Genomic DNA, 27,267 nt, shown 5'->3' with positions numbered 1-27,267 from the left:
ACTAGCCCATCGCCCAAAAGCCACCTTCACCCAGGACACAAAGGACCGCAGTCAGTGCATCAATGGATGGTTGGGAAACAGTCTCCAAGGACTCCATTAGTAAAGAGGGGGACCCCCCACAAAATGTATCTAACATTGCCAAGGGACACCCCCGCTGCGCTGGTAGCACCACCAGGTCGCCAGCAACAAAGCACCTGACAATCCTGCAGCAAAGAGAGGGAGGACCCCACCAGATTACTACTCCACAAGAAAGGCACTGGCTGCACCAGGATAGCACGTGCGGTGTCCAGGGAAAGGAAAGATCCAGGAGTCAGCACCAGGGTAAAAGGAGGGCAATTGCCATCCAGAGGCTCCTCTGTAATGGCCGCCACTCTTTAGTATGCCGAACCAACAAAAAAGGCCATAGACTCGAACAGGCTCCAAGAAAATGGCCGACACATGTGGCTCCACGAGGCTCCCAGGGACCCAGGAGGGATCCCTGGGGCTCAGACTTGAAGAAAGAGGGGAACTGGGCACAAAGCCCCCACACAGGTAGAGCCCCAGCCGATAGCCCAGTCGTCGTTGGTATACCCCCCCCCACCACCACCATTACAGCACCATACCCCAGTCCCAGATAATACATCCCAGATGGGGGGGGAGTGGATGGGGGGTTAGATGACCCAAAGACCACCAGAATACAGGAGGGTCTAATGGGAAGGAGGGGAACCCAAGGGTTCAACCATCCCAGGGAGGGGCCCATGTCCAACCCAAAACCCTCCAGGGGGGACAGCTACTCACAATATCAGGAACCAGGTGGGCAGAGCTCTAGACAGAACCTCCTTGCCATCAAAATGGGGGGCTGTCGGCCTGGAGGAATGCTGTGACTCAGGCTGAGGCCCGGTCATATGCGACCTTGCAAATCGCTTAACTCGCAGGCCAGCCCCCGTCCAGTGGGTGTGTGTTGCGACTGACCTAGCCCAGAGCTGTGGTCTGTGCGCACTCGCTGGCCAGACTGGGTGACCACTGGATCTAGATTATCCAGTCTGTCGCCCAGTCTGGTAGTTGATTGAAGATCTTGCAGGAAAAGAACCGGAAGAAAAAAAGGCATTTAAAAATAAGAGATAAGAGATCCCAGCATGGAACTAGTTCCTTACTCCTTACTAGGCAGGAAAAAAAAATGGAGGACCTATAGCAGAGAGGGGGAGTATACCACCTAGGACTGCTTATAGGTGTGTCAAGTTATTTTTTCTGTCTAGTGTCATACTTCTGTAGGGGGTAGCATAACCCAATGTTCAAGAATCCTTAAGAGCTGTGTCGATCATTGAATGAAAGATATTTTTTTTTTTTTTTTTACAAAAAATTGTCCATTTATAAGATATGTCTAACAAACAGCATGTACATACCAATAAATACACCCCAAAAGACACTGCTCAAAAATAATTAAAGGAACACTTTTTAATCCTAGTATGACCAAGTCAATTAAACTCCTTGGATATTGATCTTGTCAGCTAAGTAGCAGAGAGGGTTGTTAATCAGTTTCAGCTGCTTTGGTGTTAATGAAATAACAATAAGTGCACTGGATGGTCAACAATGAAATGACTTCCAAAACAGGAATGATTTTACAGGTGGAGGCCACTGACTTTTTTCCCTACTCATCTTTTTGACTGCTTTTCACTAGTTTTGCATTTGGCTAGGGTCTATATCACTACTGGTAGCATGAGAAGATACCTGGACCCTATAGAAGTTGCACAAGCAGTCCAACTCCTCCAGGATGGCACATCAATATGTGCCATTGCCAAAAGGTTTGCTGTGTCTCCCAGCATGGTCTCAAGGGCATAGAGGAGAATCCAGGAGACAGGCAATTAAGCTAGGAGACTTGGACAGGGCCATAGAAGTTCCTTAACCTATTAGCGGGACCAATATCTGCTCTTTTGTGCAAGGAGGAACAGAATGAGCACTGCCAGAGCCCTACAAAATGACCTCCAGAAGGACATTGGTGTGAATGTCTCTAACCAAACAATCAGAAACAGACTTCACGAGGGTCCTCTAGTGGGCCCTGTGCTCACTGCCCGACACCGTGGAACTTGATTGGCATTTGTCATCGAACACCAGAATTTTCAGGTCCGCCACTGGCACCCTGTGCTTTTCACAGATGAGCATAAGTTCACCCTGAGCACATGTGACAGACATGAAAGCATCTCTAGAAGCTGTAGAGAACGTTACGCTGCCTGTAACATCATTCAGCAAGACCAGTTTGGTGGTGGGTCAGTGATGTTCTGGGGAGGCATATACATGGAGGGACGCACAGACCTCTATAGGCTAGACAATGGCACCCTGACTTCCATTAGGTATTGGGATAAAATCTCTGGATCCATTGTCAGACCCTATGCTGGTGCCGTGGGTCCTGGGTTCCTCCTGGTGCACAGCAATGCCGGGCCTCATGTGGTGAGAGTATGCTGCCAATTCCTGGAGAATGACGAATGTGATACCATTGAATGACCCCCATGCTCACCTGACCTAAATCCAATAGAACACCTCTGGGACATTGTGTTTCGGTCCAATGCCACCAGGCTCTGTTCAGGAGCTCAGAGATGCCCTAGTCCAGATTTGGGAGGAAATATCCTAGAACACCATATGTTGTCTCATTAGGTGCATGTCCCAACGTTGTCAGGCATGCATAAAAGCATGTGGGGGCAATACAAACTACTGAGTAAAATTTTGAGTTGCTGCAATGAAATTTTTTCACTTTGATTTCCGGGGTGTCTTTGAAATGATCCCTCTTTAGTTTGAAAATTTTCAATTCCATCAAACAATGTGGTATCTTTTCATTCTGAACACATTACCCAGTCCAAATCAGTATAGATATCCAGCATGATATTTTTCCCAATTGAGATCTGATGTGTTTAATTAGCAGTGTACATTCTGCTACTCCTCCTGAGTATGGCTATACCACATGTGTGAGACTTTTCCACAGCCTTGTCACATACAGAGGCCCAATATCAACAAAACACTGCGAGGCATTCTAGTGACATAAATTAGACATCCAATTTCCTGAATACCTATCACATTTCTGAAGGCTCTGGAGCACCAGGACAGTGGAAACACCTACAAAATTACTACATTTTTGAAAGAAAACAGCACAACATATTTTCTAAAAGGCATAATGAGTCTTTTGAATATTTCTTTTTTTGCCACACCTTTTTGGAAAATGTGAAAAGAAAATGAAAATGTATTTTTTTTTTAACACAAAGTTGTCAATCTATAAGATATTTCTAACAAACAGCATGGGCATACCAATAATTACACCTGAAAATACATTCTTCTTCTCTTTCCGATTATGGGGATACCACATTTGTAAGATCTTTTCAATGTCTGAACAGGTTATGTACTCAACATTGCAAACTGTGTAACACATCAATCAACACTGTATAGAAAACAATGTAAACAAAAGATTACCTGTAGTTTGAAGAAAGCATTGGTCCAGAAAGAAGGCAGAGCTGTGGTCAGCAAAAGCCAAAAGATCATCCAGGCAGCAGGCAGTAATATGCTCCATAAACATGCCAGAGTCAGTACAGGCAGCAGGCTGACAGCAGGCAGGAACATTGACCATAAAAATTTCTGGGTCATTACAGGCAACAGGCAGAGATATGGTTAGCACAGCCAAAGTATTTGTCTAGGAAGCAGGCAGGAACATGGCCCATAAAAGACCCTGGGTCAGTACAAGCATTAGGCATAGATATGGTCAGCACAGCCAAAGCATTGGTTCAGGCATCAGCCAGGAACATTTGGTTTAGGGCCTTGGTCAGCTACGACCTTGGCATAAGGGAAAAGGCTCTTCCCCTCCCAATCTCTTCAAAGCCTCCCAACTCCAGACCCTGACCTGGGAATTACAAAATCCAGTGAAAAAACAAAAACTGTTTATCTCTACTCTGAAACCCCTCACATATGTGAGAACCTGTGTTATCTTGAATCCCATTACTACAGTAGCAGGGCAGAAGATCAATCCAAGCAGCAGGCAAAAATCATGGTCGATATACAGTCTGAGGTCAGTGCAGGTAGAAGGCAGAAATGTGGTTGATAATGCAGATGGCAGGCCGAGGCGTAGTCGATAAACAGATCAGGGTCAGTTCAGGTGGAAGGCAGAAATGTGGTGGATAAACAATGCAGACGGCAGGCAGAGGCATAGTCAATAAACAGGCCAGGGTCAGCTAAGGTGGACGGCAGTGGCATGATTGGTTGAGGCAGCAGGCAAATGATCAGCACAGATATTGAAAATGGGGAAATGGCAGACTGTTAGAAATATGGTAATATTTTAAAGACGTGTGAAAACACTGGTGTCTCTTCTAACTCTAACCTCTGTTGCATACCCAATATATTTCTTGGTATCTTTGGCCTGCTTCTGTTGGTGGAATGGTCTCAGGAAAATGGTGATCATGAAGTCTGCTCACAGAATCAAAGCAAAGGTTTTCTGGGGGGGATCTTAGCTGGTAGATGAGGGATGTGACAATTTCTTCTATACATTTGAGGAAGACGGTGAGTCTTTCCGTGGATTTGGTGTAAGTGTCATAGGCGTTATAAATGGACAAATGAATAAGATAAATTGCAACTTTTTTTGTACCAGAAACTGGACCTTCTTGTTGCTTAATAGGGCTGTAGCATCTGATCTGATAGTTGAAATCTACCCCCACTCCCCCCCCCCCCCTTCCATGTAGAGGTTATAATATTGGATACATGCAGGCTTTTGGATGGGGCAGGGTCTTCCAGGAATTTCCACCGAGGTGTCATTGAGGATGGTGGACAGGACGTAAATCTCTCTCATACCCTTCCACTTCATGGCCAACACTTTGGCATTTCTAAGACTTGCTGATTCCCTCCTTTGTAGACTTGTGTTCACTAAACTTTGTGGGAAGCCCTTCCTGTTTTTTCAGATGGTACCGCAGGTCAAGGTTTTCTCACAGTACAGGAGGCAGAAAAGGGGCAGGCTGGTATAGAAATTGTCTAGGTAGGCATGATAACCTTTTTGGAAAAGTGGAAAAGCCAGGTCCCAGACAATTGTTCCACTTGTGCCGATGAAGGTTGGGAACTCAGGGGCTGGAGATGGGAATCTTTTCCTTCATACACGTGAAACACATACAAATATTCCTGGGCTCTTTCACAAAGCTTGTAGAGCTTTAAGCCATATCTGTTCATTTTTCTTTGAATGTATTGCTCGATTCCCAACCGGTGAGTGAATTGGACAAGGGACTCATCCACACATGTTTTGGTCAAGAACATAAAGTTCAGCAAATCTTTGGGAAAAAAATTAATAAGTGGGTGAAGTTTGTATAATTGTCATAGTTGGGATGATCTCAGGGAGGGCACGGGTTTTTCACTAAAATAAAGGAAGAGCATGATCATCTCTTAGCATGACCTGGGCATTACAGCAACAGCATTTGGCATGTGATGGATGGGGTGGGTGGACCAGTAAGCATGTCATTCATTTTTGTTTTAAAAGCCCCATGTTAAGGGTGAGGCCCAAAAATAACTTGAACTCCTCCAATGTAAGACTTTTGCACTCAAACAGACCAGCATAGGATGAACTGGTGTTGTTAGCAATATACTGTTGGGCAAAAAGAGTGCTCTGGTCCATATAAAACTGAAGTAAACCATCAGGCAAAAATACATTTAAAAAATCAATTTCTGAAAATGTTTTAGTGTGCACACCTGGCTGTGCTATGAAAGGGGGAATGCTTGCTAATTCTGAGTTAGAAGGCAGCCATAATGGGTTGGCAAGAGCCCCTGGGAGATATGCATGCCTCCTGATTCTTGGTGGAAGTGATATTCCAGTGCTGGTACTTTCATCCTGGGGTCTAGTGCCGTTGACATCTGCCGTTTTTCCATTGGGGTGTATGGTGCTGCTGGTGGCTGCCTGGTGTTGCCTTATAAGTTTATGTGTAATCTCCATTAGACTGTTGCCTGAGGAGTTTATGTATAAATCTCCATTTTGTAATTGTAAATATTAATGTAAACAGTAATGTACATATTTTTGATTTCAAAACTCATATTTGCTATATGATTGGTAGATGTGTAAGTAGTGTAACACAGACAAACAGTCAGTAGTAGGAATCCAGTTTAACAAGTCCATTTGAAAGGCCAGCCGGCTATTCACATTTAAACACATAAAATTAATCCCATTCAACAAATCGGTTTGAATGACGAGTTGTCTGCTAGCCGGGAGGGGGCCTGTTGATATGCCAAATAGTATCAACCTGTAAGCCAGACTTCCTGGGGCCAATGAAACTAGGTGAATAGATCACGTCACGTCTGCCCTTATTTCAATCCTCCATATCAAAGACCTCTCATTAAGATATGCAATCAAGATTGACTATCGGTTGAAGGGTTGGACAATGGGCCCTGGAGATGAACCTTGCATCCTAATTTTCATTTAAAAAGTAAATTAACAGGTTCTCCCCCCAACAGAGAGGAGTGGTTAGCAAGGGGCTGAATTATGCTAAGCTAGGCGAGGGGGAAGTTGTCCAATCCTGAACAAGATACGCCCAGAGGGAGGAACAGGGCAGGATAGCTGAACCAATCAGAATAGCCCTATACAAGTCTATGCGATATGGTTCTATATCACTGTAGGTGAGGGAAGAGGGACTTCCTCTCTTGCATGGCAGATCAGGATGAAACACTTAAGGGAAGGGTAATTATGAACGTTTAAGGTATACATTGCTTTCCTCTTTGTGTCGGTCGTATTGTGTTTGTATAGGAGTATATACTCTATACTTGTTCAGTTAAACTAGGAATATTTTCCATTTTATTGTATGTACTATAGATAGATTGTTGTAAATTAATTTAGGCTTTCAGACTATATACTAATAAAATAATTGCTGTTTTGAAGCTTTCATTCATAGTCAAAGAACTCTCATTTTTAACCCAAATATTGTCTGAGGTAAATTAAATCTCATATCTTTCGGGTAACACTGGTTTTCAGAGCGCCGTATCCAGACTGCTGATGGTGGCTGTAGGACACATACTCTGCTGATGGGCAGCTATATGATGCATACACTGCTGATGGCAGTACTGATGGGCAATGCACAGCAGGGAGTGATTGGCAACAAGTTCATTGCTGATGGGCACTGATAAGTGACAGGTGCACTGCTAATGGGCACTGGTGGGCGACAGGTACACTACTGATGGGCGACAGGCAAACTGCTGATGGGCACTGATGGGTGACAGATGCACTGCTGATGGGCGGCTGCAAAAGAGTCTTATTACAACTAAATCTTTAGTATCTGCAGTAATGTGATAACACTGTAAGGCTATCATCATCCAAATTTTGGACCTGGCGATATTTCTGAGACCAGATGTTATTGGATAACTAATGGGAAGGAGAAAGAGAATATAGTTAATATTTCTCACAGTACATCTGGTGGAACATATTTTAGCTATAGGACTGTACTAACCTCTATGTTCTCAATTTGGGTGCAAGTGTATTCAATCTGTAGATCCAGGTCGTCTCCCTTCGACAGAGATGTTTAAAACATTCTGCCGCCGGGAGACCTCTGTGTATTGATTCCATAACCCAAACTCTTGATCTTAGCTTTTTGATGAAATTCAAGAAAGTGCTTTGGGACGCTATGCTTGTAATTGCCGTCTTCTACAAAATGACAATGCACACCAAACGTTTCCTGAGGGATTGGATAGTTCTTCCTATGTAAACATGTCACACGGTCATGAAAGGCAGCAAATGACATGGTCAGTAGAGCAGGTGTAAAGGTTATCAATGAGATAAGTGTTTTGATTTAATACAAAATTCTTCTGATTATGCTGAACATATATAGCTGAATATAGCTTGAATATGTACCACTGGATGTACCAGTAGAAATTAATGAAATAATGGATAGCCCTGCAGTTTTATCTCATTAATGTAGACACTATAGATGTTTAACACTTGTATGTTTATAAGTAAGATTATTTTTGTTGATTGCTCATCTAAATCCTGGTTTTCAGCATTTTGTTATCTTGTGCCCAACTTGTCAGGCTTTATTGCCCTCTGGCTGCTGGTTCCCCTTAAAAATACATTTCCTCTTCAAACAGGGATGCCAAATGGCCTGAGGAAGGAGCATGCATGCTCCACAATTGCGTAGCCACGCTCAAGCCGCATCCTCGGTGACATTACATCCGTCTCCCATGCTGTTCTTGGAAGGCTCCAGTTCTCTAATGGGGGCACTCCATAGGAACGTACAGCACTCTTCCCATCCATCAGAGGGAGTAAATCAATCAGCTTGGACACCCAGAGAGAGGAGAATAGAAGAGCTTTTAAAGTTTTTCTGCAATTCAGATCTGTAAAGAGAAGCGCAAGCAACCACGGGCAATAACACTTTATTAAAGGATAATAAAACAGTACATTGGAATTGCACTCACACTTTTTCTTTATGGTAATCGCTTGACAGCATTCCAACAGGAACTACTCGCTCCTTCCGTCCCTCCTGATGGTGACTCTGCGGTCTCCTCATTCGTGGCTACCGCCGCTGTATCCCCGCTCTCCTTCACTCCCTGTTTTTGCCTAGTCACCGGATGCCGGTTCCAGTGCGCCTGCGCACTATACCGACAAAATCAACGGCGCCTCAGGAGAGCCTCAGCCGAAGCCGGAGCCACAAGTGGTGTCTTGAATCCCCCACCTCGCAGCTCCGAACAACTTGTGGCTCCGGCTTCGGCTGAGGCGCCGTTGATTTTGTCGGTATAGTGCGCAGGCGCACTGGAACCGGCATCCGGTGACTAGGCAAACACAGGAAGTGAAGGAGAGCGGGGATACAGTGGCGGTAGCCGCAAATGAGGAGACCGCAGAGTCACCATCAGGAGGGACGGGAGGAGCGAGTAGCTCTTGTTGGAATGCTGTCAAGCGATCACCATAAAGAAAAAGTGTGAGTGCAATTCCAATGTACTGTTTTATTGTCCTTTAATAAAGCGTTATTGCCCGAGGTTGCGTGCGCTTCTCTTTACAGATTTGAATTGCTTTGATCCCCCCCCCCCCCCCAGTGGAGTGAGAGAGGAGCAGCAGCAACCAGGACATCAGAGCTTGAAAACATACAAACAAAGGAGGTGAACATATGGACAGCGCCAAGGGCTGGTGAAGTACTCCTCCTTGTACTTGTTGTGTATCAGCATGTGCAGGATCTGTTCTTTTTGATTGTTAAAGTTTTTCTGCGCGTTGCTTTATTTTTTAGAGCAATAAACCCTGTTTTCACTAATCACTTAGATGGTACTTATTTCCTTTACTGTTATTGTTTAAAATATGAGTATGCATGGGTAAAAAGTCCCCGTAACTGCAATCTGGAAAGTTAGATGTCTTTGGCTTAGCATTCCTTTCCCTACTAATCTTAACATAGTAGGTAGACCCATTCATGTAAATGGATTTAAGCACATGTAATGTTTCTCTAAACCTTATATTTACTATGATGTCACTCTTTATCTGTTCCTATGGTTTTAAAACAGTAACACTTTTCACAAGTCATTGAAGTCATGGTACCTGTATATGTAGCCCTCTGAATAAATTACATTATTTGTAGCTTTATGACATACAGAATTATATTCCAAGATAAGCTGCTTGATTTTGGAGGAATGAAAGATTATTAAAAGTTATATATTCTGAAATCCCGCAGGCCTGCCTGTGACGACCTTCAAACACACAATGACAGTCTGCTGCCCTTTGCAACAATAAATTCTAAATATCAGCTACCTCCAGGAATAACACAAAAGCCAGTGATACTCCTTGTGCAAATGTGTCATGAACCAGGCCAGCAAGACCTGGAATCCAAACATATAATTCAGTAAACAAAGGCAGGTTGAATGAAGTTGATGTGGAGTGTTGATTTTCAGTGATATTATTTTATAAGTAATTAAAATAAAAAAGCAATGTCTTTCCTACTTAAAAAGTATCCCAGTGTTCACAAATACTGTAACCCTTATAGGAGAAAGGAAAAGAGCTCTGCTTTTTGAACAAACCATCTGCAATACGTTTTGATTTCAATTACCATTTGCAAATAGTATTTTATGTAATAAATATCAGGGAATAAAAAGTCTAGATTGTACTCAGACCTCCAACTGGCGAGACTGTTGTTATGCCCTTTGCCTTTTTGACAGGCCAGGTACGTGTTTAAACTAAGGAATCATTAGTGTGTAATGTAAGCAATGTTTAATTATTTCTTCTCTTGTCAAACTATCTCAGAATTGTTTCTAACCTCATGTTTTCAGGTGATAAAAAACTGTTCAATAAGTTATAAAAAATTATTTAAAAAAACACATTGAAAGTACAGTATCTCACAAAAGTGAGTACACCCCTCACATTTTTTAAATATTTTATTATATCTTTTCATCTGACAACAGTGAAGGAATGACACTTTGCTACAATGTAAAGTAGTAAGTGTACAGCTGGTATAACAGTGTACATTTGCTGTCCTCTCAAAATAACTCAACACGCAGCCAATAATGTCTAAATCGCTGGCAACAAAAGTGAGTCCACCCGCAAGTGAAAATGTCCAAATTGGGCCCAATTAGCATTTTTCCCTCCGCAGGGTCATGTGACTCGTTAGTGTTACAAGGTCTCAGGTGTGAATGGAGAGCAGGTGTGTTAAATTTGGTGTTATCACTCTCACTCTCTCATACTGGTCACTGGAAGTTCAACATGGCACCTCATGGCAAAGAACTCCCTGAGGATCTGAAAAAAAAAAAAAAATTGCTGCTTTACATAAAGATGGCCTAGGCCATAAAAATATTGCCAAGACCCTGAAACTGAGTTGCAGCACGGTGGCCAAGAACATACAGCAGTTTAACAAGACAGGTTCCACTCAGAACAGGCCTCGCCATGGTCGAACAAAGAAGTTGAACGCACGTGCTCAGTATCATATCCACAAGTTGTCTTTGGGAAATAGACGTATGAGTGCTGCCAGCATTGCTGCAGAGGATAAAGGGGTGGGGGGTCAGCCTGTCAGTGCTCAGACCATATGCCACACACTGCACCAAATTGGTCTGCATGGCTGTCGTCTCAGCCTCTTCTAAAGATGAGGCACAAGAAAACCCACAAAAATAATCATGTCCTGTGGTCTGAACTTACCGTAAAATCCTTTTCTCTGAAGTTCATCGACAGACACAGCTCCTTATCTTCATGACTCATAGGGCTATGCTCCTCCTTCTAGGAATAGGCACTAGGCAGGAAAAAAACATAACCACGCCTATGGGGGCTGTCCCTGCAGGCATAACCCCTCAGAATCTGCTCTCATCAAACAGTTTAGTTGCAAGCAGTGTTTAGATGACAAAAAAAACCCATACCTCAGAAGTAGAGAGGCGGGTGCTACGTCTGTCGATGAACTTCAGAGAAAAGTATTTTACGGTAAGATCTTACAAAAATCCAGTTCTCTATCGTTCTTTCCAGTTTTCTCTATCGTTCATCGAATTGACAGCTCCTTATCCTCATGACTCATAGGGATGTCCCAAATCAGTATAATCATGAGGGGTGGGAAACAAACGCAGAAACAAAAAAAATAAAAATCACAAAACTTTCCCTGTTACAGCTAAGACCGAAGTCCCAGCAGGGGGCTAGGTCCTATTGCCAACATTAGGCAGAACAAAACTGTTTGATGACAGCAGAGTCTGAGGGGTTATGCCTGCAGAAACAGCCCCCATAGGCTTGTTTACATTTTTTTTTCCTGCCTAGTGCCTATTCCTAGAGGGACAAGCATAACCCTATGATTCATGAAGATAAGGAGCTGTGTCTGTCGATGAACGATAGAGGGAAAAAAAAAATCCCACATCTAACACTGCTTTTTTCGGGACACTATACAGTTGGGGACACTAGTATAGTTCTGATCGCGATCAAGATTGGTAGCTGCACTATGCTAGTAACGGCAGTGATCAGCTACTTATGGTATGAATGTGATAGTGTGGTGGACTACCTGGTGCTGACACTGATGTCACTAGTGACACTAATACAGTGATAATACTGTATACTGTCACTGTACTAATTACACTTGCTAGGTGACAAGGCAATCGAATGGTTAACTGGAGGGCAATAAAGGGGTTAAATGTACCTAACAAGTGTTTGCAAGTGTATGTGTGCTGCTTGTACTCACACATAATCTGGATGACCTCTCTCCCTGAATGGAAAGAGCCCAGGGAGGAAGAAATCAGGCAAATTATGTGTGTTTATTTTAAAACACACACAAATGTCTGTGCTGTGATAGGCCACAGATGATAAGCAGGTATACAGCCAAAATCATTGGCTGTAACCAGCTGACAGACTCGTGTTGTGGCTAATCATAGCTCAGATCAGCAGCTGTGCGTGCCCAAAACCCAGGAAGTAAGCCACGACATATCTGTATGTTGTCTAACCTGAAGCTGTCACCTGCAGAGATGATGACGAGAAAGGGGGCTGAATGGACACACAGAGCTGTGATCTGTCTCAGGTGCCCCCATAGCAAGCTGCTTGCTGTGGGGACACTAAACAGGAGGGAGGGGCCAGGAGCACCGAAGAGGGACCCGAAAAGAGGTGGATCGGAGCTGCTCTGTGCAAAACCACTTCACAGAGTAAGTATAACATGTTTATTTTTATAGAAAAAAAAAAAGATTTTACAATCACTTTAATATTACCTGAACATAAATCTGGCCTTCTGCGATTTCATATGGTCATCTTGCCAGCTGAGCTCTTTCTGACCATCTGAAGATATGGAGGCCGGACCCTAAAAACGTGAGAAGTCTATTAAAACAATAGCTGATGAAGATATTTGGCATGTAAGTCAAACTAGTAAACTCTGTAGTTTAGTTTAAATACATCTTCCAGCATGTACAGGAGTAAAATATAAAAATGTTAACACTTTCAAATGAAACAAATAAGATATGTTTACAAGGCTTTTACAAAGAAATGCACCCAATACCTTTACAATTTTTTGTTTTTAAACAGCCATTAAGCCTAAACTGTAGATGAGCTCAATACACATTGCAAATCTACAGTATATACAGTGATAGAAAAATATTGACAACCCTGCATTTCTGTCAGATAATGCACCACTTCACCAAGAATATTGTTGCAATTACAAATGTTTAGGCATTCTCTTGTTTATTTCTCTTGTTTGTACTGGTATGACACAAAAAAAGTAGACAAAACAAAAAGCCAAAGCTGACACATTCCACACAAAACCCCAAAAATGTACTGGACCAAATTATTGGCACCCTCAATTTAATATTTGGTAGTACACCTGTTGGGAAAAAAAAAAAAATGAAATCAAATCGCTTTCTGTAACCATCAATGAGTTTCTAACACATCTCTACTGGAAATTTGGACCACTCTTCTTTTACCAACTGCTCCTGGTCTCTCAAATTAGAAGGGTTCCCTTTCCCAATTGCTTGGGAGATCTCTCCACAGGTGCTCTATGGGATTTAGATCTGGACTCACTGCTAGCCAGTTCAGTACTGTCCAGCGCTTTTTCTTTCCATTTCTGGGTGCTTTTGACGTTTGCTTTGGGTTGTTGTCCTGCTTTAAGCCCATGACTTCTGACAAAGACTCAACTTTCTGAAACTGGGCTCCACATTGCACCCCAGAATTCTTTGGTAGCCTTCATATTTCAGAATACCATGCACACGGTCAAGACATCCATTACTGAAACAGCAAAGCAACCCCAAAACATCAGTGAATTGATGCCATCATGTTTGACTGTATTCTTTTCTTTAAAGGCCTCATTTCTTTTTCTGAAAACAGGAGAATGATGGGCTTTACCAAAAAGCTATAATTTTGTTTTGTCTGTCCACAGCACATTCTCCCAAAATAATTTTGGCTTCCTCAGGTAAGTTTTGGCAAACTCCAATCTGGCTTATTTACGTTTCTGTGTCAGCAGTGGAGTCCTCCTGTGTCTCCTTCTATAGCGTCCCTTTTTTTTTTTCAAATGGTGATGTACAGTGCAAGCTGACATAGTTGTACCCTGTGCTTGAAGGTCAGCTTGAGTTTGCCTGGAAGTTGATTGAGTTTCTTCATCCACGATTCAAACCCTTGTTGCAATCTTTGATCAAGGTTTCTCTTTCCTCCACGTCCAGGGGGATAAGCTACAGTGCCATGGGCTGTAAACTTCATGAAAATGTTGTGCACAGTGGACACAGGAACTTTAAGATCTCTGCAGATGGGACTTGTAACCTTGCGATTGTCTATGCTTTCCCACATATTTAATTCCCAAATCCTCAGACAATTCTTTGCTGCTCTTTCTCTTCTCCATGCTCCGTGTGGCACACAGACATACAACAGAAAGGCTGAGTAAATTTTTCACTATTTTAACTGGTTGTCGGTGTGATTTCTATATTGTCAGCACCTGTTAATTGATACAGGTGAGTTTAACTCAAATTACAGTAGCATCACAAACTTGAAATGCAATTATTTCTTAAATTTTTGAGAAGGTGCCAAAAATTTTGTCTTGTAAATTTTCGGAGTTTTGTATGGAATGTGTCAGATTTGGCTTTTTGTTTCTCCACTTTTTTGTGTCATACCAATACAAACAAAATAAATAAACAGAAATTCACATTTGTAATTGCAACAATTTTCTTGCCATATATAGAGTATCTCACAAAAGTGAGTACACCCCTCACATTTTTGTAAATGTTTAATTATATCTTTTCATGTGACAACACTGAAGAAATTACACTTTGTTACAATGTAAAGTAGTGAGTGTACAGCTTGTAGAACAGTGTATATTTGCTGCCCCCTCAACATAACCCAACACACAGCTATTAATGTCTAAACCGCTGGCAACAAAAGTGAGTACACGACTAAGTGAAAATGTCCAAATTGGGCCCAATTAACCATTTTCCCTCCCCAGTGTCATGTGACTCGTTAGTGTTACAAGGACTCAGGTGTGAATGGGGAGCAGGTGTGTTAAATTTGGTGTTATCGCTCTCACTCTCTCATACTGTTCATTGGAAGTTCAACACCTCACAGCAAAGAACTCTCTGAGGATCTGAAACAAAGAATTGTTGCTCTACATGAAGATGGCCTAGGCTATAAGAAGATTGCCAGGAACCTGAAACTGAGCTGCAGCACTGTCGCCAAGACCATACAACAGTTTAACAGGACAGGTTCCACTCATAACAGGCCTCGCCATGGTCGACCAAAGAAGTTCAGTGCACGTGCTCAGCGTCAGATCCAGAGGTTGTCTATGGGAAATAGATGTAAGAGTGCTGCCAGCATTGCTGCAGAGGTTGAAGGGGTGGGGGATCAGCCTGTCAGTGCTCAGAACATACGCCGCACACTGCATCAAATTGATCTGCATGGCTGTTGTCCCAGAAGGAAGGCTCTGTTAAAGGTGATGCACAAGAAAGCCCGCAAAAAGTTTGCCGAAGACAAAGGACATGGATTACTGGAACCATTGCCTGTGGTCTGATGAGACCAAGATGAAACTATTTGGTTCAGATGGTGTCAAGCTTGTATGGTGGCAACCAGGTGAAGAGTACAAAGATAAGTGTGTCCTGCCTACTGTTAACCATGGTGGTTGGAGTGGTCTGGGGCTGCATGAGTGCTGCCGGCACTGGGGAGCTACAGTTCATTGAGGGAACCATGAATGCCAGCATGTACTGTGACATACTGAAGCAGAACATGATCCCCTCCCTTCGCAGACTGGGCCGCAGGGCAGCATTCCAACATGATAATGACCCCAAACACACCTCCAAGATGACCACTGCCTTGCTAAAGAAGCTCAGGGTAAAGGTGATGGACTGGTCAAGCATGTCTCCAAACCTAAACCCTAATGAGCATCTGTAGGGCATACTCAAACGGAAAGGTGAAAGAGCGCAAGGTCTCTAACATCCACCAGCTCCATGATGTCATCATGGAGGAGTGAAAGAGGACTCCAGTGACAACCTGTGAAGCTCTGGTGAACTCCACGCCCAATAGTGTTAAGGCAATGCTGGAAAATAATGGTGGCCACACAAAATATTAACACTTTGGGTCCAATTTCACTTAAGGGTGTACTCACTTTTTTTGCCAGCAGTTTAGACATTATTGGCTGTGTTAAGTTATTTTAAGGGTACAGCGAATTTACACTGTTATACAAGCTGTACACCCACTACTTTACATTGTAGCAAAGTGTCATTCCTTCAGTGTTGTCACATGAAAAGATATAATAAAATATTTACAAATATGTGAGGGGTGTATTCACTTTTGTGAGATACTGTATATATACACACATTTAGTTTTTTCCCATTCATGTGAAAAAGTAAGTGCGCCCCATGGAAATGGTTGCCTTTTTAACATATTTGAACAGGTGAACATTAGCTCTTAGGCCCCTTTCACACTAGCTATCCAATGAGGTCCGTCCGTCAGTTTTTCAGGCGAACCTGATCCTGATGTTCCATGCACCCCTATAGAGCAGCAGATGTCAGCGGTGACATTTCCGCTGACACCCGCTGCTATCCGATCTCATCCTTTCCGTGAAATCCAGACAGAGGGTAACCCCATTTTCCATCTGTCTGGAGGATCAGATCGGATAAAAACGAACAGGCGGTCAATTTTCATCTGATCTCCCATAGAGGAGAGCAGGGCTCTGACAGGTCCGTCTCTGCACAGTAAGCGAAGAAGGACCTGTCATCCATCTGCTCAGCGGGGATCGGCAGATCGATCCCCGCTGAGCAAAACTGAGTCTGCAGGGAGGAAAGCCCGTGTGAAAGGACCCTAAATTGAAACAATGCCTACAGATAAAGGTGATATATATGTGAACATAAAATTGAGATGGTATATTTATTTTCATATCTAAAAAACACAAATATGCTGATTATTCAGGTGGAGAAATTAAGCACTACACTACAGTTACTAAAACGTTAAATCCATGAAATTATAAGCAGGTATTCCAGATTGGGTGCTAGTGGTTAGAACCTTCTTAGGGAGTATTCAGGTGAAATCTGTCTTATTTAAACCTCAGATATCTAGGGTCTGGTGTTCTTGGCTATTGATGTGTGGTGTAATTTTGTCAGGATAAAGGGAACACTCTAAGGCTCTCAGAAAGATACTTATGGGTACATATGAGTTTAACAAACCATTTAAATAAAATCATATTATTTAAATCAATTATTAAATCAAATATCAAACATGGGTTTACACCCTCCTCTGACATCCACTGGTTCAAGCTGAAGTAGCAATGGTAAAGGTACAACGTCTCTCAATTTTGCTTTTGGCTGTTGGAAACCACTCCAATTGCATAATTTACCAATTACAACTCAAACCTCTATTAAAGCGTGGAAGGCTCTATTAGCCTTCCCAGGGGATCCCTCTAAGTCTCAGCAGTTGCGTATGCCTTTTAAGGCGTTAGAAATCCTAATCCCCTACATGTCTGTACAAAAGTGGTGTGATCATAATATCCAGCGGGTTGATGATATCCTTGACAATGGCGTACCTAAGTCCTTTTCTGAATTGAACACCCTATATAATTATCACTTCTTCTGAATTTCTTTCTTATATCAGCATTACCAAGTTTCTGGAGCAACAATGCTATTCCAGCAGTAAAACTTCCCTCATCGATAATCTCTTATTAGGAGTCCCTGCTACCTGGCCCCAGAGGCATCTCTCTCTTTTATAATGCCCTAAACTGCAAAACAACATTCTGTAAATCTAGTCCTCTCCTATGATGGGAAGTAGACATAAAGAAAGCCTATACACCAGAACAATGGATCCAGTTATTCAAATTTAAATATGGTATTTCAAGATGTACTAACCATTAGGGATTCTCTCAAAAAATAATCTCTCGTTGTTACCTCACACCCTATAGAGTGGCAAAATGATATCCTTCCCATTCACCTCTATGTTGGCGTAATTGTGGCCAAGTGTAGGCAACCTGCATCATATTCTCTGGTCCTGTAGGAGCCTTACAAGTTTCTGGAACCAGGTATTTGGTCTAATCTCTTCTATTACAGACATTCTGACCCCACCCAATCCTTCTCTTGCCCTACTAAATCTAGAGAGTGGGATCTGGTCCATATCAATTTTGAGCCATTGTGGATCATTTGGGCCTGTGTCAATATTATCCCCATTATGGACATGAGCTCCCTAATGCTTCTTTGTATATACATACATAGATATTTAATAAATTTGCCTTCCCTTTGTCCCCAGTCAACCACTTTAGATTGTTTTGTAAAGGGCTTACATGCTTAGACCTGAACGTTTTACTATTAATATATTTAAAGAGTTTTGGGGGGTTTGTCCTACTCTTTTTTGCAATTAGTCGTTTGTTTTGACCTTTTGTGGTCATATTCTTTGCAACGTTTAAATCACGATAGTGTTCCTTATTTTTTATATTTTTTAAAAGCTCTTTACTTATAGCTTCGGCCATGAGCCATATAGGTTTTATATATATAGCGTTTTAAGCATATTACCTCTGAGAATATATTTTGTAGTGTGTTCACATACAGTTATTTTGAAGAATTCCCATTTCTGTTCATCAATGCCAATATTCCCTCCCAGTCTAAGACTTGAAGAGCAGCCCTCAGACTAGGAAAATAAGTGTTTTTTTTTATTTTTGTTTATTTATTTATTTATTTTTTTATGTGTTTGTTGTGTACAGCTTACATTAAATTAAATTGTGTTATGGTCACTGCTACCCAGATTTATTTTATATGAACATTAATAATTAGCTCTGCATGGTTTGAAAAATGACCAGGTCCTGCAGAGCATTATTTCTAGTTGGGGCCTCTATGAACTGTACCATAAAGTTGTATGTAATGTAGGTATATACATTCTTGCCCTTTAACTGTTCCAGCTGTGACATCACTCCAGTCAATTTCAGGGTAGTTAAAATTCCCCATTCTCCAAATCCTCAAATTCTCATCACAACACTGGTTGGCCTATAACAAACTCCAATGATTAATTTTGTAGTACACACACTCAAACGCAGTCCCACCCATAATGTGCCAGTCTCATCACACTATCCATCAACTAGGTCCTTTTCCACACTCACTTTGAGATCACTTCTCACATAGAGACAGACACCACCAGCTTTAACCTGCCTCGCCAAAAGAGAGCATAGCCAGGAGAATTAATAGCCCAATCATGTGAACAATGAATCTAAGATGCAGCAACACCGATTATATCATAGCTCTCTTCATGCATTAAAGCATCCAACTCACTTAGTTTGCTTGGTAGACTTCTGGCATTGTTGAACAAACACTTTCATGCATTTACTCCTCCATTCTTTAGTTTAATTTCCCCCCTTCCTCGTCTGTAGAAAGAAGGGGCAGGATCACAAATATAAATACACACGGTTTATGTCATGTGATGCTGTCATTGGTCTCTTTATGACCAATCACAGTGATCCTAAGATACAGAGCTGCTAGGATCTGCCTTGTACACCATATTTATGCAAGGAGCCATCCGAGGCTCTGTTCACTGGCATTAACAGCCACACTTACAGACTAAGGGCTATTTCTGGAGTTATATTTATAAAACATCACTCCTAAAAGAGGCCTTTACCACATTAGTTTTTAATATAATATAGCAGTAATGTAATAGTTTAAGTAAATACAATAAAAGAAAAAATATATTTTGAGCTAGACCCTTGTGGTGTTAAAAAATACAAATACAAAACGGTGTGCTGTTCATTTAAATCAAACAAATGATGCAATCAACCTTACATTAATCTAGAAAACTTCAATTTCCTACAAAAAAATAAAAAAAATAAAGTGCAAGTGCTGATGTGCTGTGCAACGTGCAATGCAAATAAATATATCAAATAATCAAAAATGTATTCAAAAATATAATCAAAAATATGGTAAGGTTTAAATAAAGTCCACTGTAGATGTGCCAGTATAATAAAGTGCTCAGTGCTTCACAATCCAATATCACTCCAAAGGTGTTCCAGTGAAATTGAATTTTGCTAGATTAACTTAGGTTTGACGGAGTAATTTGTTTGAGGCAGCATACCATTTTTGTATTTGTAATAAATAAAATAAAACAAATATATTTGAAAAGTACCAATTCCTAAAAAAAAAAAAAAAAATTAAAACTATGACCAATCTTTAAAAATGTAACAGTGGTTATTGCAAAAAAAAAAAAAAAAAGTCTACCACACAGGCGCAATCCACCCTATTTAAGTTTCAGTTCACAGTTAACACTTATTGACTTAACTTAAAAAAAATAAATAAATTAAAAGATTAATAATGCTACTTACTACTCTCTTTTTTTCTTCTCATCAAAAGTCTTTGTGTGCCACAGAGACCTTTGTAAGCAATAAACTAAAAGAACTGGAAATGAGAATGACAGTGTCTGCCAATAAGCAATACATTATCTGTTTTTATCCATTTTGCCTTATTGGGAAGGCTTGTCCCAAACACCGAAGACTACTGACAGCAGGTGATGCATTAGCTTTAATGTACTTTACTCAGGCCTCTATGGCACTAATGTAAATACTACCAAATCCATAAAAGACATCGTGCCTGAAGAGGTCACTTCTGAGATGTTTGTAACTGGAAAACGTAAATCTCTAGATGGCACAGTGACAAAAGAATTGATACAGAGTACTTTGTACTGGATATCTTCCTTCAGTGTAACTAAATGTTAGCTTATACAAGCTATTTACTGGGATACTGCAATGAATACCATTAAGCTAATGCCACTATTTACACCCTGATTAATGATGGCACCATTCGGTCTCAAGAATTTCTTACTTAGATGATTAATAGTTGCTGTGTTGGACAATGATAAGTGAATCAAACAGGCCCTGAAACTTTTCATTATTCTGAAAATATTGTAGTTTTAATATAAGCCTTTACAGCAGCATTAAACCCAAAGGCAAACGTTAATTATATTGCAGCTTACCAATTCTTAGATGTAATGGCTGCATTGGTTTTCTTTTTTAGGCTTGCTTTCTTTTGTTTCGTCTACTAATTTGATCAGTAAGTCTGCTGGTTTTCAAAAAAGAACACGCTCTCCAGCAGTTTCAGGGATTAGAAAAAAAACATTTAACACGGGGGTGCTAACAATGATTAGCTTTTATTTATTCATATAAAACTCCTATCCTAAAAGAAAAAAAAAAAAATTCTTGTAACTGATTATAAAGCATTAACTGGAGTTTGGCTTCTACGTGTTAGTATATTTAAATCTGCTTGTACATCTAACACTCCCCCAAGGTTGACAATGATGCTGTCCAAAGGTGCCCCCTGTGCTCCCTCATCCAGAGTGTAGGCACTCTAATACAGGAAGTGTGTTACTAGTCAGAACACCAAGTAAAAACACAGGAAAAAAGCCTTAAAAATAAAACTAATGCAACCACCACATCTAGCGGCAATATCTTACATTTTTGGTGTGGGTTGAATACTGCTTTAAATGTTCACAAACCACATATATACAGATGTAAATATTCCACCATACGCTACATTTACTAGGCTTCCCCCATAACCACAGATTTTGAATGTACAGTTCCATGCACCTTGTATAATACATAAATTCTAACACAAAAATGTGAAAAGCTGTTTTATTCTTATGCTGCCTTATGGAGGAGTTTATAGGTGATCTCCATTAGCTACTGTAAATAGATATTTATATATTTTTAAATAAGTAACAATGATTAGTGGTATGAGATATTGTTTTTTTATGGTTTTCCTATATAAGTATATGTACACATTTATGGTAACAAGGTTTTCAGGTCTTAGTGTGAGAAATTATTTATTTACCAGTTTCTTTTGAAGTGCAGGAATGTTGGGTTGGGCTAAACATGTTAGGTGCCACAGAAGATGCTCTGCTTTTTACCAGTCGTAAACTTATATGCGAGAAAGAACAACATCTAAAATTAATCTAAATTAAGTACCTTCTCTCATACTATACAGGGCCAAAGTATTTATCAAGACCAGGCTTTTGAACACCCTCCGTTAACACTATACCCACTACAAAAGACGCTCTCATTAGATATGCAGAGAGGATGACCAACTGTTCAGGAATGCACAATTTTCCCAGGATATGACCTTGCATACCTAATACCCCATTCAAAAGAAGGTTATGACCTAGCATAAATAATTTTCTACTCAAGAGAGGAGGTGCTAATGAGGGGGAGAATAATGCTAAATATAGGGGATGGGAAAATTGTCCAATCATGGATGAGATACACCCAGATGAAGAAGAGGGGTAATATAGTTTCACCAATCGGGAGGGCCCCATGCAAGTCTTTGAGAGATAGGTCTATATTAGTTTAAGTCTGGGGAGAGAAGTCTCTGGAACACCAATTACCAGAATGGGGCCCTCACGTGCAGTAGCTTTGTAATTCTGGAATATATCCCTTGCATTTATACCTAAATATTTGTCCTATGTCTTTTCTTGCTCATTGTATTTAGTAACTTTTTAGAGCTCTCTTAATGTTTCTTTTATTTAACTAGATAGATTGTTTTTTGTTAGACTTTCATACTATCTAGCAATACATTTCAGTGGTTGTGTTAAAGCTTTCACTCATGGTCCAAGAAATATAATAATATTTAGAAATAAATGTGTTAAACTAAAGGAGCAATGGGAAGAGTGCCATCCTTTAGAAAGTTTGCTGCCTTAGAAAGTGAGGACTTTATATGCATTTGGCCCTTTTTTAAACCAGGAAACTTAAATACTGTCTGCTAGTGTCACATTCTAGCTCCATTACCATGATAAATGTTTATTTTTGCCAATCACAAGTATGGACGGTCTTCCTGGCCTACAAAAACATTTAGAAAGATATAGGAGAAGACATTTAATGGATGGTGATTCACTCAAAACTAGGTATGATTTACCTTATCAATACTTTCCTGATACAATGAACTTTGACAAGCATATTAAATTCAGTTCTTTAACAATTAACATGTCCTTTACTTAAGTTGGTGGGCTATATTAGGCAGCAAGTTAGCATGTTGTCCCTGGAGGTGACAAAAAATGGGCATCATAGTTTGTTATGTTTGGGGCTGCAAAAACGAGCATCAGAAATGTACCACAGACCAATCAAAGAAAGTAGCCTGGGCTGATGAATAACATTTTCTTTTATATCATATGGATGATCAGGTGCATGTGTGTCACTTACCTGGAGAAGAGATGGCACCAGGGAATGCAGTATGAGAAGACGACAAGCTGGCGAAGGCAGTGTGATGATTTGGACAATTTTCTGCTGGGAAACCTTGGGTCCTGCTATTCATGTGGATGTTACCTGACATGTACCTAATGAAAAAAATTGTTCCCTGATGGCAATGGCCTCTTTCAGCAGGATAATGCACCCTGGCACGCTGCAAAAATGGCTAGAAAATAGTTGAGTTTGAGGTGTCGACTTAGCCTGCAATTCTTTAGGTCCTAATACAATCGAGTATCTGTGAGATGTGCTAAAAAACAAATAAGATTCTTAAAAAATCCACTACTGACAGTGTAGTGCCAGATACCACAGCATACCTTCAAAGGTCTAGTGGCATCCATGAACTTATGGGTCATGGCAATTTTGGAAACAAAATTGGAGTGCAGTATTCTCCAGGACTAGTAACTTCTGAGGAAGTCATTCTGACAAAACTTGTACCTGTAGAGTGGGTTCCCAGTGTCATCAATACATTTGGACACTTTTGATCTACACACAAGTCAGGTTTGTGGCTTTAGTGTCTTAAGTGTTTTTTTTGTAGCATTTATGACATGCTGACTTTTCTGGCTACGTGAGTTTACATTTTTAAGTGCCACTTTACTATTGTTAGCCTCCTTTCCATGCATATGGGATTTCCATCTTGATGTATCCATCTGTGATTTGCATTCATATATAAGGACAGCAGTCTGGGGTGGATTATACAAAAGCACTTTCAGACAATCCATTATTTTTGGAGCTCGATTGTCACAGTGATCTGCTCTCCTATGGAATTAGTCACTTGATGTTTTCAGTTTCTACTTTATCAGCACAACATCGGCAGGAATATTTTCATTAGCACTTTTAGATGTTTTATGGACTCTATTTTATTTCTTGATGGATGTTTTGTATATTTCCTGGTATTATAGTCATCTGTCTATATTTGCACAGAAGTAGGCACATATTTTCTATTGATTTTAAACACCTGGAATGGGTCCACATTATATTGGAAAGCAGCATCCTGACTGAGTTGGCTCTTTTAGTCAAGAAGCTGTGTATGTATATTCCAAAACAAAGTATGGCGCTCGCACATAACATATTAAATCATCATAATGTGAGAGTTGAAAATCATCAATAAAACTACAGTATAATAGTGAGCATAAATTCAATTAACAAAAAATCAAGGGTAAAGTCCAGTGTGACGATAACCCAACACCAACAAAATTATTCAGTGTTAGGATAATCTTCTATCTTCACTGCTAGTGCTCAAGTGATAGGTGAGAACTCACCAGAGGTGTTTGACCTCTTTTTACAGGAAGGTTAAAATGCCCTGAGAGACTCAAAACTAGAAGGTTCCTCTACTGTAACCACTACAATCATTTTCTCCAATATGAGATGTGGGGAGGGAAGTAACTCCACATGAGACATGAATAAAAATTCCTTAGTGTCGTATGTTTATTAAAGTAGTTGGGCAGAAACAAAAATGAAAGGTATTGCACTCACATGCAAATGTGTCTATTGCCTGGCATCTGTGTATACAGCTTGTGTGGATGAAAAAGTATTTCCCTGATGCTGGCGTGTGGGCCAAGCCTCACTTTTACCGCTCGCCTGGATGCAACGTCCCATGGGATCCGGAAGTGACAAATTCCTGCTCCGACGTACATTACACAGTATTTGGCATCTTGAGGAAGTGACGAACCACCATTTCCGGGTTGCATTTATAATTGTGAGTTGTTTCCGATTGGTTGGTCTCCTTCAAAATGGAGAAGAAGCTGTCTATGGTTCAGGGCTTCTTCCCCTGGAGACCAGTTGCTGCATGAGCAGTGTGTGTGGATAGGTACTCGGTGAGTGTCTATCTGGACCTTAAGGAGCGAGAGATGATCTGACCAGACCTTTGTCTGAGAGCGCTTTTAACAACTTGCCTACAACTTGCCTACAGGCCAATTTTCACCTTTCAGAACTGTCACACTTTGAATAGCAATTGCGCGATCATGCAACACTGTACCCAAATTAAATTTATATAATTTTTTTTCACACAGAGCTTTATTTTGGTGGCATTTAATCATCACATTTTTTTTTTGCTACATAAATGAAAAAAAACTGAAAATGTTGAAAAACAAAAACATTTTTTATATTAAAATTAAATTAAAATTTTGCAAACAGATAATTTTTCTAATTTACTGATGTGCACTGATGAGGCTGCACTGATGGGCACTGGTAGGCCGCACTAATGGGCACTGTAAAGGTGGCACAGATTATGCTGCACTGATGGGTGGCACTGATTGGCAGCACTAATTTATTTTATTTATTTCAGGTACTTATATAGCGCTGTCAATTTATGAAGCGCTTTAAATACACATTACACTTTCACATCAGTCCCTGCCCTCAAGGAGCGTACAATCTAATGTACTAATGAGCACTGATTGGCAGCACTGGTGGACACTGTTGGGGCTGCACAGATAATGATGGGCCTGATTATCAGTGTAGATGTCCCTTTTACACAAGCTAATTATTGGCTCTCCTCTCCTCACGCTGTCAGCATGAGGAAAGGAATGCCAATAACCGCCTTGTGTTTACATCGCGAACAGCTGTGATCGGACACCGCTGATCACGTGGTAAAAGGCTGCTGTGATTGGCCATTTACCCCGATCTGTGATTAGCTGTGTCCTAGTGACACAGCGATCACAGATCGCACCACCATGGGCATGATGTCATATGATGCCCTCCCAGAACTGGCTGGGTGCGCTGTAGCCATAGTGTGGTCAGCAAGTGGTTAAGACATTATATATATATATATATATATATATATATATATATATATATATATATATATATATATATATATATATACATACACTGTATATATATATATACAGTGGGGATGGAAAGTTTGGGAACCCCATGTAAAAAATTGTATTAATGCGCATAAAGAAGCCAAGGAAAGAAGGAAAAATTTCCAAAATGCATCAAATTACAGATTAGACATTCTTATAATATGTCAACAAAAGTTAGATTTTATTTCCATCATTTACACTTTCAAAACAACAGAAAACAAAAAAAATGGCATCTGCAAAAGTTTGGGCACCCTGCAGAGTTAATATCTTGTACTGCCCCCTTTGGCAAGTATCACAGCTTGTAAATGCTTCTTGTAGCCAGCCAAGAGTCTTTCAATTCTTGTTTGAGGTATCTTTGCCCATTCTTCCTTACAAAAGTCTTCCAGTTCTTTGAGATTTCTAGGCTGTCTGTCACGCACTGCTCATTTAAGGTCTATCCATAGATTTTCAATTATGTTGAGGTCAGGAGATTGTGAAGGCCATGGCAAAACCTTCAGTTTACGCCTCTTGATGTAATCCCCCGTGGATTTTGAGGTGTGTTTAGGATCATTATCCATTTGTAGAAGCCATCCTCTCTTTAACCACTTGCCGACCGCCGCACGCCGATCTACGTCGGCGGTCAGCCCCTCACAGGCAAAGTGACGTAGGGCTACGTCACTAGCTTGTGAGGGTCTAGGGAGTGAGCGCGCGCCACCGGAGGCGCGCTCCCGCTCCCGCGTGGTCACGGACCCCCCCGCGCGTGTGACCGGCGGACCCGATGTCCGCCGGCCACTCTGCGATCGGTGGGGGAGAGGGAGAAAGTCAGGCAGCTTGTGTAAACAAGCTGCCTGTCATTCTCCCCTCTGTATGAGAGCTGATCATATGGATCTACTATGTAGATCCGTTGATCACTCTGCATACAGCTGAAGCCACAGCCAATCACAGTAAGAATCACGCCCCTAGGGACACACACAGCCCCTCCCTCTCAAATAAAGTTAACCCCTTCACTACCAGTGTATTTTTACAGTAACAGTGCATATATATAGCACTGATTACTGTATAAATGTCACTGGTAACCCCAAAAGTGTCAAAAATGTCAGTCAAGGGTCCGATCTGTCCGCCCCAATGTCGCAGTACCGCAAAAAAAATCGCAGATCGCCGCCATTACGCGCTAAAAAAAAAAAACAACAAAAATGACAAAAATCTTTCCCTTAGTCAGTAAACGCAATAACTTTTGCGCAAACCAATCAAAATACGCTTTTTGCGATTTTTTTTACCAAACATAGGTAGCATAAAACAAATTGGCCGAAAATGTTAAAAAATTTGGATTTTTACATTTTTTTGGGGGAATTTCATATAAAAAAAAGGGAAGAAATATTGCTATTTTTGCAAAATTGACGCTCTTTTTTTGTTTATAGCGCGTGATCAAA

At 40.9% G+C, this 27,267-nt stretch overlaps 1 protein-coding gene across 3 annotated transcripts in view; it reads right to left on the bottom strand.

Annotated features, from left to right (window-relative positions):
• The window catches only part of PARD3B (par-3 family cell polarity regulator beta), a 2,025,707-nt gene that overhangs the window by 1,462,080 nt on the left and 536,360 nt on the right, over positions 1–27,267 (bottom strand). For all 3 annotated transcript variants that reach the window (XM_082260765.1, XM_082260766.1, XM_082260767.1), the window contains exon 5: positions 12,607–12,695. In XM_082260765.1, coding sequence (XP_082116891.1) covers positions 12,607–12,695 — 89 coding nt within the window. The remainder of the gene's footprint in view (positions 1–12,606; positions 12,696–27,267) is intronic.

This window comes from Pelophylax lessonae (genome assembly GCF_965119305.1).
Source record: "Pelophylax lessonae genome assembly, chromosome: 6".
Taxonomy (NCBI): domain Eukaryota; kingdom Metazoa; phylum Chordata; class Amphibia; order Anura; family Ranidae; genus Pelophylax; species Pelophylax lessonae.
This window is presented reverse-complemented; position numbering and strand designations above follow the sequence as displayed.